The following is a 15,410-nucleotide window of genomic DNA, read 5'->3' on the forward strand; positions in this document are numbered from 1 at the left end:
GGTCCGAGGGACAGAGGGCCAGAGGGTCAGAGGGACAGAAGGCCAGAGGGTCAGAGGGCCAGAGGGTCAGAGGGTCCGAGGGTCAGAGGGACAGAGGGCCAGAGGGTCAGAGGGTCAGAGGGCCAGAGGGTCCGAGGGACAGAGGGCCAGAGGGTCCGAGGGTCAGAGGGCCAGAGGGTCAGAGGGCCAGAGGGCCAGAGGGTCAGAGGGTCAGAGGGACAGAGGGCCAGAGGGACAGAGGGTCAGAGGGAGGATCCACCACCTTGGAGAGGCTGTAAGAACTATCATTACTGTTAGAAAACCATTAGAATGTGAGTTTTGACTAATATTAATATAAATGGATGATAATGAGCAGCTGAACCAACCAGTAGGTGATGAGACCTAAAAACCCATTTTAATGGCAGAACATTCATTCCATTGGACCGGCACCAGGTGAACTGATCCCATTAGAAGGTCTGTATTAAGGACCTTTTCAGGGCTGGTGGTCTCTGATCATATTAAAAGTGGTTGATATTTGGAACTGAGCCAACCAGGACATGACAGTAAAACCTAATATTCACTGGACAGCAGTGAAGGGACTGAAGTAATAATCTTTAATAATGATAGAATTGGTTGATAATGACCAATTGACCCAACCAGTCAGTGCAACACCCATTTAAGAGGACTAACACTACGAGACAGTCTGGGATTAACAGTTTTTAAGAAAAGAAATGGTTGAGATTAGACCAATCATCTGAACTGCTGCTACTTAAAACTAATAAGACACATTTAAAGTCTGGTATTGAAAGGAACCATTAGTCTTTCAACAGGTAAACTGCTGATCAGCAGTACGTGTCCAAGTGTCCTGGCTGAGCGAGGAGGACATTACTCACGTTGGGCAGGGCTTCGCAGTTCAGGATTGCGATGATGTGGCGAGGTCCCGTCAGCCGAGGCTTGATGGTCTGCTGCCAGGAGACGGTGGCGTACGAAGGGATGATCCTGGAACACAGAGACCGAGAGGTGTTACGTCACCGGCACCGGACGCCATCAGCCGGCTTGTCCTGAGAGGCGTCCTTACGCGTAGTAATGCGTCCTCAACTCGGTGAGTCCGGCGCCGTCCAGGTACAAGGTGACATTTTGCAGAGGGAACTTGAGGTGGTTGGTGAAGGTGACGGTGACAAACATCTCCCGGCCCACCTGAGGCTCGTCGCTCACCTGAAGGACCAAAGACAGACAACAAAAGGTTTTCAGAAGGTCGTGGTTTCAGGGACTCTGAAGACTGAAAAGTTTTCTGTTTCACTTGAAAACACTTTTGCTTCATAACTTCTCCAAAAACGTAACTAGCGCTTGCTATCTTTCAGTATCTTGTCCAACAGTGCGAGACTGTTGTCTTTTACCGTGATGTGGAGCTTCGGGGTGTTTAGCTGGATGACTTTACTCTCGGCCACAGACTGTCCTCCAGACTGAGCGGTCACCACGAAGTGCAGGCAGAGCTGAGAGCTGAGACGAGGCATGTACTCCTGAGCACTGACCGTCAGCGTCACGCTCTTCTCTGCAACACAACACAGACACAGCAGATCCTCGGTGTTACTGCCTTCCTTTGTTACCCACGGACGGGACGGGACGGGCCAGGATGAGATGGGAAGGGACGGACAGGGCGGGACCAGTTGCAACAGAATGGGATGAGACTGGACAAGACAGGTGGGACAAACGGAATGGAGCGGGACAGAATGGGATGGGACTGGACAGGACAGAACTGAATGGTGCCAGAGAGACAGGGCGGATGGGACTGGACAGGACACAACTGGACAGGCGGGACCAGATGGGACAGAATAGGACAGGACTGGACGGGGCAGGACAGGCGAGATGGGGCGAGACTGGACTGACTCACTCTCAAAGGGCTGCAAGTCCACGTTGAAGTCCTGGTCCTTGAAGTGGTTGGCGATGGCTCCGGTGTAGAAAATGACGGAGGCCTCCATGTGAGCCTCCACGGTGGTGGGAGTGTCTCCCTGATTGTGGAAAATCACCTCCACGCTCACATCAGCACCAAGAAGAGCCTGAGGGGCAGCAGCAGAGGAAGAAATGGATGAATGATGTGAGTGTTTGTCCTCTTCGTACTCTACTTCCAATAAAGAGTAGAGCTCCGAGGGTCTGGAACTGGACCGGATGTTCTTCAGAACTAATGAACGTCTCACATCTGTTTTCGTCTGACAAAATCTAAAAGCAGTTTAGTGTCGAACTGGAGCCTCCTGATATTTCCTCCACTATTAACCAGGAAGTGAAAGAACAAGCCCCGCCCCTAAAGCCTAAGTTACACTCCATATGCGAAGGATACCCAGAGGCTCTGAATTGCCACAAAGAATTTCTAAATATGTGTCCAAGCCACACAGAACACAAAAGATTCTGGTTTTGGCGCCGCCCACAAGACTTTGCACGCCTCCGATAATAAGAAGCGTGTCGCTCCTCACTACAGTCTGCTGGCTCCCGCCTGAGGCTGACATCACAGTCCTTCTACGCCCCCTAGTGTTATGGCAGGGAACTACTTCATGACACACACAACCTCAGCACAGAACTTCCAGGGTGAAGTGACCGTGAAGAGGCGACGCGCTGCTGGAGCAGTTAGGGTTCTAACTGCTCCATCAACTTTGTTGGTTAAATATCTTTTGAACATTCAGATGCAAATTAGATAGCAGCGTGATGTACTCGAGTAGTGAGTACTGGTTGGTAGAGCGGCCGTCTCCCAATCAAAAGGTTGCTGGGTGAGGGTTAGAAGATAGAGCTGTGTGAGATGTTAGGCCAGCGTTGATCCGCCGCAGGAACTGTCCATCATAAATAGCGATAGCATAGCGATAGCATAGCGATAGCATAGCAGTCCTCTGCTCACATGAAAAATACAAATAAACAACGATGATGGAGTTGTCTACAAACATTTGAGATGAAATACAGGCTGATTTGTCCCCTTAGCAGATAGCAGTTAGCAGTTAGCAGATAGCAGTTAGCAGTTAGCAGTTAGCAGCTCCATTTAATAGAAAAGGGGCATTAACATCCTGCGTTGACAACAACACGGGAGCACAATCAAAATATCCCCTTGTTGGGGTGCGCCCCCTTGTGGGCCATTGTGGTTTGAACAACGAGCCCAAATAAAACATTCTGAACTGAAAAACACCAAGATACACGTTTTACCAGGAAACCTGATTTCTGGGTGACGTCTCGTCTAAAAAAGCCTAGAAATGCTTTTTCTTTAAGAAACAGGAAAGACTCTATTTAGTGAAAATTTGCTCATTGTCACATAAATTCAGTATAATTTAAATGTTTAGCAATGTTTCCCTACTATTCCTCTGATTGGCTCATTAGTCCTCAGGCTGCATGAGAAACATGAACCAATCAAATGAGTGAATACTCGAGTACCAGGCAGCTAGAGGGCTCATCAATACTGTGAGTGGTGCCTCAGGCAGGATTTGGAAGTGAATGTGTGCAACACTGCACACCACGAATAACAATGGTCGAGACAACAATATTAAATGTTTAATCTTCACGTTCAGGTTTATAAAATCAAATCTGCTGCAGATATCTCTAGAACAACTGTGACCACTTTTATCTCTGAGCTCCTGATTGAAAACCAAGTAAGAGTTTTTTTCTGGACATTCAAGGCTTATTAAGGTGATGGAATTACCGGTTCGGCGACGAGGTAGATGGCCACCTGGCCGGCGGGCACGTCCGAGTGGTCCCTCTCACAGCCGAACTCCTCCGCCCGACGCATGGTGGCTTCGTCATCGTTGCTTCCTGCAGACACACACAGCAGCACCACCACAGTCAGAGTGGGATCCAGCAGGCTTTATCTGGGGGGGGGGGGTCTGAGCTGACCTTCAGGGTACTTGTAGGTGTGCGTGACATCTATCGGGGTCATGTTGCCCACAGCTTTGGTGAAAAGACCCTGGCCCACATGGGTGGTGTCCACCTTGAAGGGAGTCAAAGTCCCATACATGTCCCTCTTCAGGAAGACCACGTCACTGTTCACCTGGAGAGAAGCAGCGTCTTAATGTTCCACTGCAGGTAAATGTCCGTGTCCACAGAAACCACAGAAACACTAAAAACGGTGGACAGTAGTGATGATGTCAGACCAGGAGTTAGTGTCCTTTGTTTCTGTAATGAAACCACACACACACACACACACACACACACACACACACACACACACACACACACACACACACACACACACACACACACACACACACACACACACACACACACACACACACACACACACACACACACACACACACACACACACATGCAGTGGAGAGCGATACTCTAAACATTAACAGGAGGACACAGACAGTCTAGTGGACAGACCACCAAGTTGAAGTGTTATTACAATGACTGTCAAAATAAAAGAACGGACTGGACGGGGAGTCGTGACACTCTGGAGGAATCATTGTTCTCATTGTCTCTACTGAGCATGTGCAGAAGAACGAATGGCTACGGCCGTGGAGCATGTGCAGTAGCCATGCTTCAGACAAGTTGTGTTTTTCCCCGTTTCCACGACAACGATCCAAGTGACAATGTGTTGTTCATTTCAGAAAAGGTTCGAGTTTACACGACGACGTCAGAGACACTGAAAACGATGCAGTTACCATGCCAGGCCACCAGGTGGCGCTGGCATGCTGTGTGCTAAAGTAATGAAACGTTCCACCTCGGGACCGATTTGAAAAAGTCCCGTTTGCAGCGACTGGAAGCGCCGCCGTCGTGTAGCCGGACACCCAGAATGATACCAAACGTTTGCGGTTACGCTCCTTTTCGTCGTGTAAACAGTAAAGTGTGTAAAGTGTTTTTGGAAAAGTTCCACCTCTGAAGCGATTTATAAAAAGTTGCACTTTCAGTGGCTCTGAGCGCCGGCGTGTGGAGTCAGAACCAGGAGTTTTGCGTTTCCATTTGAAACCGTTGTCGAGTAAACTGAGCTTGTTGGTTCCTTTTATTCTGGAAAAACCACAAGACGGTAGGACTTGTCCGATCTGCTAGATTTCCTTGTGCCCTCCTCCTGGTTCATCTTTGTCTTCATCACACTTCTACCATATTCTGTTGTAAAAAGTGTTTTATTGCAATTTGTACGTCTTCTTCTTCCTTTCAAATCAGGATCAGAAAACCGACCTGCTTGGAAAGGAACACGAGACCTAAGGACCGTTTGCAAACCTCAGCGAAGACGAATCCGGCGTCAAACGGGTGACACAGCAGACCCTCCTTGATGGCGGCGACTGAGGCGGGACCACAGCGGTAGTGACCTTAGAACCGGACGCAGACAGAAGATGAATCATGAATTGGTCCCTTCCTTCCTCAGCATGTTTGCTCCTCTGGCCGTCTGACCCACCGTCGCTGGTCTCCTGCGGCGTGGCGTCCACCACCTGCCAGCCGCCGAGGCCGGGCGGCAGGTCGGGCCGCACCATGAACACCTCGTTCCAGCAGTGGTAGTTCCTACGGGGGAGAAACCTCCACGTTCATCACGATGCTAAGCTAACGCTAACGTGGTGCACAGTAGAATGAATCGTACGACCAACTTCACCACTTTGTGAGTATTACGTGAGTAATGGTACAATATTCCCATAATCATGACCCTGATACTATTATCTTCATAGTAACTCAGTAATTTGATGTAACTTGAGCCTCTTCATGGTTCCGTGTTCATGTGTACCCAGGAAACCGTGTGCCGTTAATTTGGGGATTTTCACTGTAAGAGTGAGAAATATTGGACAGAAAGTTATGGGATGTCGCACAGCGTGATGAAGAACTAATATTTCTAATATACTTCTATTTTTTATCTTAACAAACCCAGCGAGCTGTATTAGCCTAGCTTGCGTACGGAGGGTTCTGAACGTTGCGTGTGGCTTCGTGACGTTCTTGATATAATTGCAGAACTTGTTTTTTGGCGACGCCCAAGAAATCTTTGACCAACGTCAAGAATCAACGACTCGATTTGTGAAGTTGGAAACTGAACGTGTCGATGAGTTAGAGCGACCGCATTTGTAATGTATTCCTGATATATACAGTACACAGTACACACACACACACACACACACACACACACACACACAGATTGGTGACAGGGTGAGGAGGTGTGATGACGCACCGCAGCGTAGAACAATGTCGGTGACCCTGCGTAATGATTTGTTTCATGCTTTTATTTCTAAGGGATAAAAGCTTGTTTGTGACGGCGCGGGAAGCTTCTGCCTCGGATCAAATAATTTAGGTGAAATCCGCTAGCTAGCTAGCTGGCTAATCAATCCTAGTGACTCAACAAGCTTCGTTTATCTATTCGTTGGTTTCAACACATTAGCTGGTTTGTTATTTTCATGTCCTCCTAACCCTCCTGGGGGATTCTGTCCCGAGGTCAAAGCTTTGGGGTTGTGCTGCTTCGGGGTTACCAGATGGAGTCGCGGGTGTTGAGTCGGTCCGGCGTGCCGTTCTGGTTGAAGATGAGGTCGGTCTTCAGGTTGCCCGTGTTGTCGTGAGCGGAGCTGAAGTTGGTGATGACCCTCGACGGGATGCCGAAGCAGCGAAGGACTGTGGAAAGACAAAGACTTTAAAAGAGAGTCAGTTCAAAACTTTGTGTTGATCGTTCAGTTTCTCCTGAAGCTCCTACAGGTGTTGAAGACTCCGGCGAACACCCAGCACTGGGCGTAGCACACGGGCACCCCTGTGTTGGCGTACTTCAGCAGGATCTTGACGCTACCGGTCCAGGCCGTCGGCGGCGTTCCCATGGAGTAGTCGTTGCTCCAGTTCCCAACCAGCACGCCGTTATCGTCCTGAGAGTTAATCTGAGGGAGGAGGCGGGTCAGACGGGTTGTTCTGCCTCAGAAATCTCCAGGCGAGTCTGTTATCGCTCGGCGTTCTCACCATGGCCGACCCCTTCCTGACGAGCTTGATGACGTTCCCTCGGTTGAAGATCGGCATTCGGGAACTATCCAGGATGTAAATACAAGCGTCCAGGACGCCACGCTCAAACTGAACGGAAAAGAAAGATCCACGTTATTGATCATTAAAGATCCGGAGCTGATGAGGATCATGAGTTCTGGTTTGTTGGCGTACCTGTCCGTACATCCAGTTCCTCTGGGTGACGTTGGAGGCCGTCCCCTGGTAGATCGACCCGGAGTCATTCAGAACGTACTCCCGTCGCTCAGCCTCATTGGGAAGAAACACAGGGTCCTCTGCAGGGACCAGCACCATCATCATCATCATCATCATCATCATCATCATCATCATCATCATCATCATCATCATCATCATCATCATCATCATCATCATCATCATCATCATCATCACCACCATCATTTGTGATGTCCATTACAACATTAATAATTTCTCTAAGTTGAAGCCACTATAGACCAACACCACCTGCAGTCATGAAACATTTGGTTCTTGTCCACAAGAGCAAAACTAGTTTCTTTACTCTTCGGCATTCTAAAAATAATTCCGTCCACCATGACCACGGCTCAGCACACCTCAAAGTCGAGCCAGCGGATTAGAATTTGTCCTACTCTGGGACCCATATTTAAAAAAAAAAGTGTTTGTGCTTCTGCCATGTGGATGATTGTTTATATGAGAAACAAGGTCTTCGTCTTTCAATACAGCTTTTTTAGCCTTTTTGTGTCCAACAAGCTCAGAGAACGTCCCTCATGTCTCCCAACAAGGAGCCATAACAATCAGACCGTGCACCCTGGCAGGATCCCTCCAGCCGTCACCATAGTTACAGACACCCGCTCTCCAGCCGTCACCATAGCTACAGACACCCGCTCTCCAGCCGTCACCATAGTTACAGACACCCGCTCTCCAGCCGTCACCATAGCTACAGACACCCGCTCTCCAGCCGTCACCATAGTTACAGACACCTGCTCTCCAGCCGTCACCATAGTTACAGACACCCGCTCTCCAGCCGTCACCATAGTTACAGACACCCGCTCTCCAGCCATCACCATAGCTACAGACACCTGCTCTCCAGCCGTCACCATAGTTACAGACACCTGCTCTCCAGCCGTCACCATAGTTACAGACACCCGCTCTCCAGCCGTCACCATAGCTACAGACACCCGCTCTCCAGCCGTCACCATAGTTACAGACACCCGCTCTCCAGCCGTCACCATAGCTACAGACACCCGCTCTCCAGCCGTCACCATAGCTACAGACACCTGCTACTCTCTTGTCTGTCCAACACCCACCTTCTACACTTTCAGCTGGTTTTGCTCCCCACCCACCGACTGAAAATAAAAGACTTTGGACAGTTTTTAGTGAATTGAAACTTGCTGAAACTCTTTTCGGTTCATTTGGGGTCTCCGCCACAGACATTCATCTTTTCTGGCTTTGCCTCGGACCCCCAGCAGCTGCCATGTCTGTTTATCATTAGTTTTTGGTCGCTGCTTCCAATAGAACCAGAAAGTCTTTTGTGGTTGTCTGTGGTCTCCCCCCGTTTCAGTACCTGGACACCAGGCGTTGAAGAGCAGGTAGAGGTCGGAGGCCTGGTCCCTCTTGGTCCGCTGCATCTCTCCGTCCACCAAGATGGCCACGTAGGTGCGAAACTTCCCCACGATGGCGTTGGGGCTCGGCGTGACGCCCAGTACGGCGGTGGGACCCTCCATGTTGATGACCCGACCCGACCACGGACCGCTGTGGCGGGAATTGAAGGTGACCACCACCAGTGAGCCCTTATTGGGCGAAGGGTTGGAGCCTAGAAGGAGGAGAATCTATGACTGGACTGTTTCTCTCATACGTGTGCTGAAATGATCCAAAACCACCAAAACTATAATATTAATCACTAAACTTCTTTTTGGTTCTTTTTGGATCCATTTGTTCTTTTTTGTCCAGTTTTTAACAGAATATTGGATTTTTCTATTGTTTTTAAATACTAAGCTCGTATTTTCAGTATTTTTGAACTTTTGTCTTTGTTTTCTATGTGTACATGAATTACTTCTATAAAGTCTCACTAAACTATGTCATGATAATAAAGTATTGGACTTTTGTCTACCATGTTCCTGCTTTTACATACTTGTCTTTTTCTTTTTGCAGTTTTGGGCTCGTCTTGACTGTTTTCTGACCCTAATTTGATGCAAGGCCACAAGGTAAATCCACAAAAAGCCTGAATTGAAGAGATTTCGTTGGTTTATTGAGCCCAGATGTGTGAACATCTGTGCGGCGGCTCTCATGTGGGGGGAGGTTTGTGGTTTCTTCTAATGGCCGAGCCTGAGGGGAACGCTGTGCACTAATTAAGCAGCCAAATGAATGTGAAGCTGCTTAATGAAGCGAGGCTTGTCTGATTGTTCACTGAGAACGAGAAGAGTCTCTTAATTAGTAAACGAGGGACGGAGTAACTGTGGGAGGCCACGCCTCCTCCCGGCTGCGTTTACCACACAGATGTGGACGTTTCACAGAAAAAACCAAAAGCAGGACAGTTTAACTTTATGTTACAAACACCGTCTCTGTCTGGGTTTTCAACATATTATATATACAAGTAGATTACTACGATTCTGTGATTAGTATTACTATTATTACTAACCAAACTCTACAACTTTTGATATGTAATTAAGTAGGATATAAAGTATTCTGACAAGTCAGACAAGTCCAATGAGTCTGAGAGTCTGAGAGTCCAATGAGTCTGAGAGTCTAATGAGTCTGAGAGTCTAATGAGTCTGAGAGTCTGAGAGTCTAATGAGTCTGAGAGTCTAATGAGTCTGAGAGTCTGAGAGTCTGAGAGTCTAATGAGTCTGAGAGTCTGAGAGTCTGAGAGTCTGAGAGTCTGAGAGTCTAATGAGTCTGAGAGTCTGAGAGTCTGAGAGTCTAATGAGTCTGAGAGTCTAATGAGTCTGAGAGTCTAATGAGTCTGAGAGTCCAATGAGTCTGAGAGTCTGAGAGTCTAATGAGTCTGAGAGTCCAATGAGTCTGAGAGTCTGAGAGTCTGAGAGTCTGAGAGTCTAATGAGTCTGAGAGTCTGAGAGTCTAATGAGTCTGAGAGTCCAATGAGTCTGAGAGTCTGAGAGTCTGAGAGTCTGAGAGTCTGAGAGTCTAATGAGTCTGAGAGTCTGAGAGTCTAATGAGTCTGAGAGTCTGAGAGTCTGAGAGTCTGAGAGTCTGAGAGTCTGAGAGTCTAATGAGTCTGAGAGTCTGAGAGTCTGAGAGTCTGAGAGTCTGAGAGTCTGAGAGTCTGAGAGTCTAATGAGTCTGAGAGTCTGAGAGTCTGAGAGTCTGAGAGTCTGAGAGTCTGAGAGTCTGAGAGTCTAATGAGTCTGAGAGTCTGAGAGTCTAATGAGTCTGAGAGTCTGAGAGTCTGAGAGTCTGAGAGTCTAATGAGTCTGAGAGTCTGAGTATTGTGATCCGATGATAGACGAGCCGGTTGAAACTCACCGATGAGGAACTCCAGCTGGAAGTCGTCGTTCTTTATCAGCAGGCGGCTGAAGGTCACCTTGATGATGAACTCCTGGCCGCGGCGGACCACCAGGTTGGACGTGTCGTAGTCGTTGGTGTAGTGGTTCGGCTTGTTAATGTGCTGACACATGTCCAGGTGCTGCACCATGAGCATGTCTGGTGGGGTGGGGTGGGGGTGGGTGGGGTGGGGGTGGGTGGGGGGGGTGGGGGGGTGGGTGGGGTGGGTGGGGGGTGTAGGGTTAGAACTGCAAACTACTAAAACGTCACATGTGAATTCAAAGACTTTAACACTCTAAATCACTGATCCTGTAACTTCTGTGGATTAACCTCCAGTTGGAGAAATAAAGAAAACAGAGGAAAAACCTTAATCATTATATTCTTTCATTACAACAACAATTTATTATTATTTCAATATTAGTATTTTAAAAGTTTTCCCTCTTTTAACAAAGAGAAAAAATTATTACATTTAATCACTGAGTCCCATTCTACCTCCCAGAACAGGAACACGTCTTTATTGTATTAAATTTCTTATTTCCCATGACTGGAAAATAAGTTTAGTGTTTTTTTAAACACAAAATGTCTCATTTTTTTTAAATTGCAGGATTGTATAACTAGTGTAGTAGAATGGAAAACAACATTGTCTGTTCGTGTCATAGTGTATTCCTGTTGAATTTATTAGGTCCATTTAAACGACGATTTCAAGTGAAAAAGTAAAAGTTTCATGGCATTTTGGGTGTCTGTTTCCATGACAACGGCGATCTGAGTTGCTAAAAAGGCAACTTTTTGAAAACAGTGCCCAAGGTGGAACTTTTCAAAACTGTTTAATGTTCATAGCGTAGTGTTCTCTGGTTCATGTGTGGGTCAATTCCTTACAAAAACAACCAACAGTGCCAACTAGTGGCCCGGCATGCAAACTACATCATTTTCAGTGTTTCTGCCATTTCGGTTTTCAAAACAGTGCTGCGAGAAGGTAAAACTTTTCTGAAACAAAAACACAAAAATGAGGAGTTTTCACTGGAAAAGTGTAAACTAGACCTGATTCTGCCTAACCAAACAAATTACAGGACATATAAGGAAATATATTAGAACATTAAATAAAATAAATCAGGAGCTTCAGATAACAGAAATAAATTTGGATCATTTTTGTGGCGTCAAACAGTTTTTCTTCTACAATCACGATTAAAAATGTTTCATTAACTTATTTTCACAATCACACACAGAATTTAGTTTCATTTTCATCTCTTTTCAAATCAAAACTGTCAACGTCTGTAAGAAATAGGAAAACTGAAGGAAGCTCCCAATGATTGAATGTTTCTCAGTGAAACACCAAAACAAATCTCATAGTTTCCATTACAATTTGTTCAAGACCTCTTTAACAGGCTATAATAAGCAGAAAGTAATGAAGTACAAATATTTCAGTATTGTACTCAAGTAGATTTTCCAGGTATCTGTATTTAAAAAAGTGCCTGAATTGAGCATTGGTAGGTTACATTTTCACAAGTTAACAAAATATGCAGTTACACTATTTTAATACTTGTTATTTTAATACTTGTTATTTTAATACTTGTTATTTTAATACTTGTTATTTTAATGCATGTGAGACTGCAGAGATACTAAAAACAAACACAAAAAAGCCTTTAGCTTTTAGTTTTACTGCCAAAGTTCCTCAAACTTCTCTACAGTGCTGCTGTCATTACGTCACCGACCACCAGGGGGGCATCATGAGTCTGAGTTCAAAACCTTGCAGTGGGCCTCACCTCCTCCTCCGGGTCCGTACATCCGGGGCGTGGCGTCTGTCCCGCTGTCGGCGAAGTCGTCCTCGAACACCTGCAGGTTGGACGTCGGCGCCTCCAGAGAAAAAAGCGAGAGTTATTTTCAAAAACACGAGATCTCCACAAACTATCTCCACAATGTCCGAGGTTCAAGCCCTGTTTACGTGACGAGTCGAGTAAAAAGTCCTCGTTTTTGTGTTTACACAGCAACATTTTAAAATTGATGTCCGTTTCCACGGAAACGTCTGAAACAACTAAAATGATGTAGTTAGCATGCCAGGCCACGAGGTGGCACTGTTGGTTGTGTTTGTATTGAAACCACACACATACAACAGAGATCAATGTGTTATAAAACAGCGTTTCTGTCGTCTGCATGGAAATGTTTTCAAAAAGTTGCACCTCGGGAGCAAAGTTCAAAAAGTTGTTGCTTCAGTGGCTCTGAGCGCCGTCGTGGTGTAAAGGGAAACGTAAAGTACGAGGAAAAACACAAATACACGTACCTCATCGGAGTAGCGCCCGGTGGGCTTCTTTGGTTTCATAGCCATGCTTGTGAAAGGTCAAAGGTCAAAGGTCAAAGGTCAAAGGTCAAAGGTGACACTGAGGTAACTCTACAAAGAGAAGAGATACACAAACATAAATTACATTAAAACATCCTAAAAAAAGTGAAAAATCTACTTTTTTTTTTTACATATTTCAAAAGGAAATTATTTTGGGGGAAAATCATTAATAAAAAGATCAGAATTTAATATATAAAGACATTAAGAAAAAAGACAATTGGTAGAATATTATTATCACAATTTAATTAACTGCTAATTGTAATAATTAGTTTATCGACATAGAAATGTTCTAAATGTTCTTCAGAACACATCGACTGAGAAAACACATAAAACCTTAATGTAAGAAATATATTAATAATTAAAGCTACTAGTTTAGAATACGTCCAAAAATTAAAGTCGGGGAAAAAATAATTCTTATATAATAATTCTAAATCCAAATTATGAACTGAAATGTTCTAAATCGCTGAAAGTTCAAAATATAAAATCTGATTCAACCAGACAAACAAAACAAGGTCAAAAGTAAAACAAAGAGTAAAATATATTCAAACATGTTTTTTTTAACTTTGAGTCGAACATTTTAAAGAGAAAAAAGTATTTATTCAAGAAAATAGTAATGAAAAGTCACAACAAGGTTTAATTAATAACTGAAGAACTGAAGAAGATAGAAGTCATTAAAGAAGATTCTCAAATATTAAATAAAAACAACAAAAAGGAAGAAAAGTCTATTTGGACACAGTTCGATTGAAAATAATAGAAAATGTAAAAATAATCTCAAATAACTTGGACAGACGGTTCGAGTCCAAATATTTCAGAAATTTAAACAATAAAACACACAAAAGGCTAAAAGATAAATAAAGAGAATTAAAGCAGCAACTTTACTTAGAAAGTAGATAACTAATATCAGATATTCTTAAACAACGAGAATAAAAGTGAAAAAGTATTAATAACAGAAACACGAGACGTTTTTAGATTAAAAATAGAAAATATGACAAATAAAAAACTCTTTCAGTCAAACTCACCTGAGGTGGAGAAAAGAAGCTGTTTCTGATCGACAAGGACAAGGCTTTATATCCACACAACTTCCTCTTTTACACACACACACACACACACACACACACACACACACACACACACACACACACACACACACACACACACACACACACACACACACACACACATCTTATTGTGTGTGTGTGTGTGTGTGTGTGTGTGTGTGTGAGAGAGAGAGAGAGAGAGAGAGAGAGAGAGAGAGACCTTGACCCTGGACCATCAGGTTGTCCCGACACTCTGGAATAAAGTGTTTAGATAAAAATTAAAAACCAAAAGAAAATTAGAAATTATTTCAAACTCAAACTAATAAAGAAACAATATTTGAATTATGAATTTTGAGATTAAATTTTTGAATTCTTGGAAATAAAAGTTAGTATGAGGACAAATTAGACAAATATGAAGAAAAGTTCCACTGAATAACAAACGAAATGACAACAGTAATCTGAATACATTTCTGGGGATTATATATGTAATTATTATTTTATATTAAATATTTAAACGTATTGAGACAAGACGACCGACCAACCAACCAACCGACAGAGACGGAGACAGAGACAGAGACAGAGATGAGGACGGAGACGAGGACGGAGAGAGGAGATCAGAGATGGAGACAGAGATAGAGACAGAGACAGAGACAGAGACAGAGATGAGGACGGAGACGAGGACGGAGAGAGGAGATCAGAGATGGAGACAGAAACAGAGACAGAGACAGAGACAGAGACAGAGATAGAGACAGAGACAGAGACAGAGACAGAGACAGAGATAGAGACAGAGATAGAGACAGAGACAGAGATAGAGATAGAGACAGAGACAGAGACAGAGACAGAGATAGAGACAGAGACAGAGATAGAGACAGAGACAGAGACAGAGATAGAGATAGAGACAGAGACAGAGATAGAGACAGAGACAGAGACAGAGATAGAGACAGAGACAGAGATAGAGACAGAAACAGAGACAGAGATAGAGACAGAGACAGAGACAGAGATAGAGACAGAGACAGAGACAGAGACAGAGATAGAGACAGAGATAGAGACAGAGACAGAGATAGAGACAGAGACAGAGACAGAGATAGAGATAGAGACAGACACAGAGACAGAGACAGAGATAGAGACAGAGACAGAGATAGAGACAGAGACAGAGACAGAGACAGAGACAGAGACAGAGATAGAGATAGAGATAGAGATAGAGATAGAGACAGAGACGGAGACGGAGACAGATAGATACAATTGATAAAAATTTGAATAAAAGAATAATACTACGAATTAGGATTAAATTGTGTGATATCAAAAACAAATAACTGAATTAGTAATATAAAGACTGAAATGGAGACAAATCAGGAATGAAAACTGCTGACGTGACAAAGAGACGGTCACGTTGTTCCTCTGGTTCCTCGGAGGTCGAGCAGGTCGTCCTGACTCTGGTCCTCCAACTTCTGTTTATTGACAAAGAAAAGCACCAAGATGAGAAAACTGCTGACGGCGAACAGAGAATCAGAAATACAGCAGAACCCAGAACGTCTAAAAAACCCTGAGAAGTGAAAGTTCGGATGACTCAGCACTTTCAAAACTACCAGGTGAAATATCAGGTCAGTCATAAATCAACCTGATGAAACTTCTGAAGGTGTTTTTCATATCATTTCTGT

The 15,410-nt window shown here is 44.7% G+C and overlaps 1 protein-coding gene across 1 annotated transcript; it reads right to left on the minus strand.

Moving 5' to 3' along the window:
* Positions 1-821: 821 nt before the first annotated feature.
* LOC308125887 (coagulation factor XIII A chain-like) lies at positions 822-12,703 on the minus strand (the record flags this gene model as incomplete). The annotated part of the gene is made up of 17 exons (XM_080489927.1): positions 822-978; positions 1,058-1,194; positions 1,377-1,531; positions 1,587-1,667; positions 1,871-2,036; positions 3,653-3,762; positions 3,844-3,997; positions 5,173-5,261; positions 5,348-5,451; positions 6,399-6,537; positions 6,617-6,791; positions 6,871-6,978; positions 7,063-7,181; positions 8,447-8,695; positions 10,366-10,542; positions 12,144-12,234; positions 12,659-12,703. The coding sequence occupies 17 exons, from the start codon at positions 12,701-12,703 to the stop codon at positions 822-824; spliced, it is 2,256 nt and encodes a 751-aa protein (XP_080346053.1).
* Positions 12,704-15,410: the final 2,707 nt, after the last annotated feature.

This window comes from Lipophrys pholis (assembly GCF_963383615.2).
Source record: "Lipophrys pholis genome assembly, chromosome: 20".
In the NCBI taxonomy this organism is placed as follows: Eukaryota; Metazoa; Chordata; class Actinopteri; order Blenniiformes; family Blenniidae; genus Lipophrys; species Lipophrys pholis.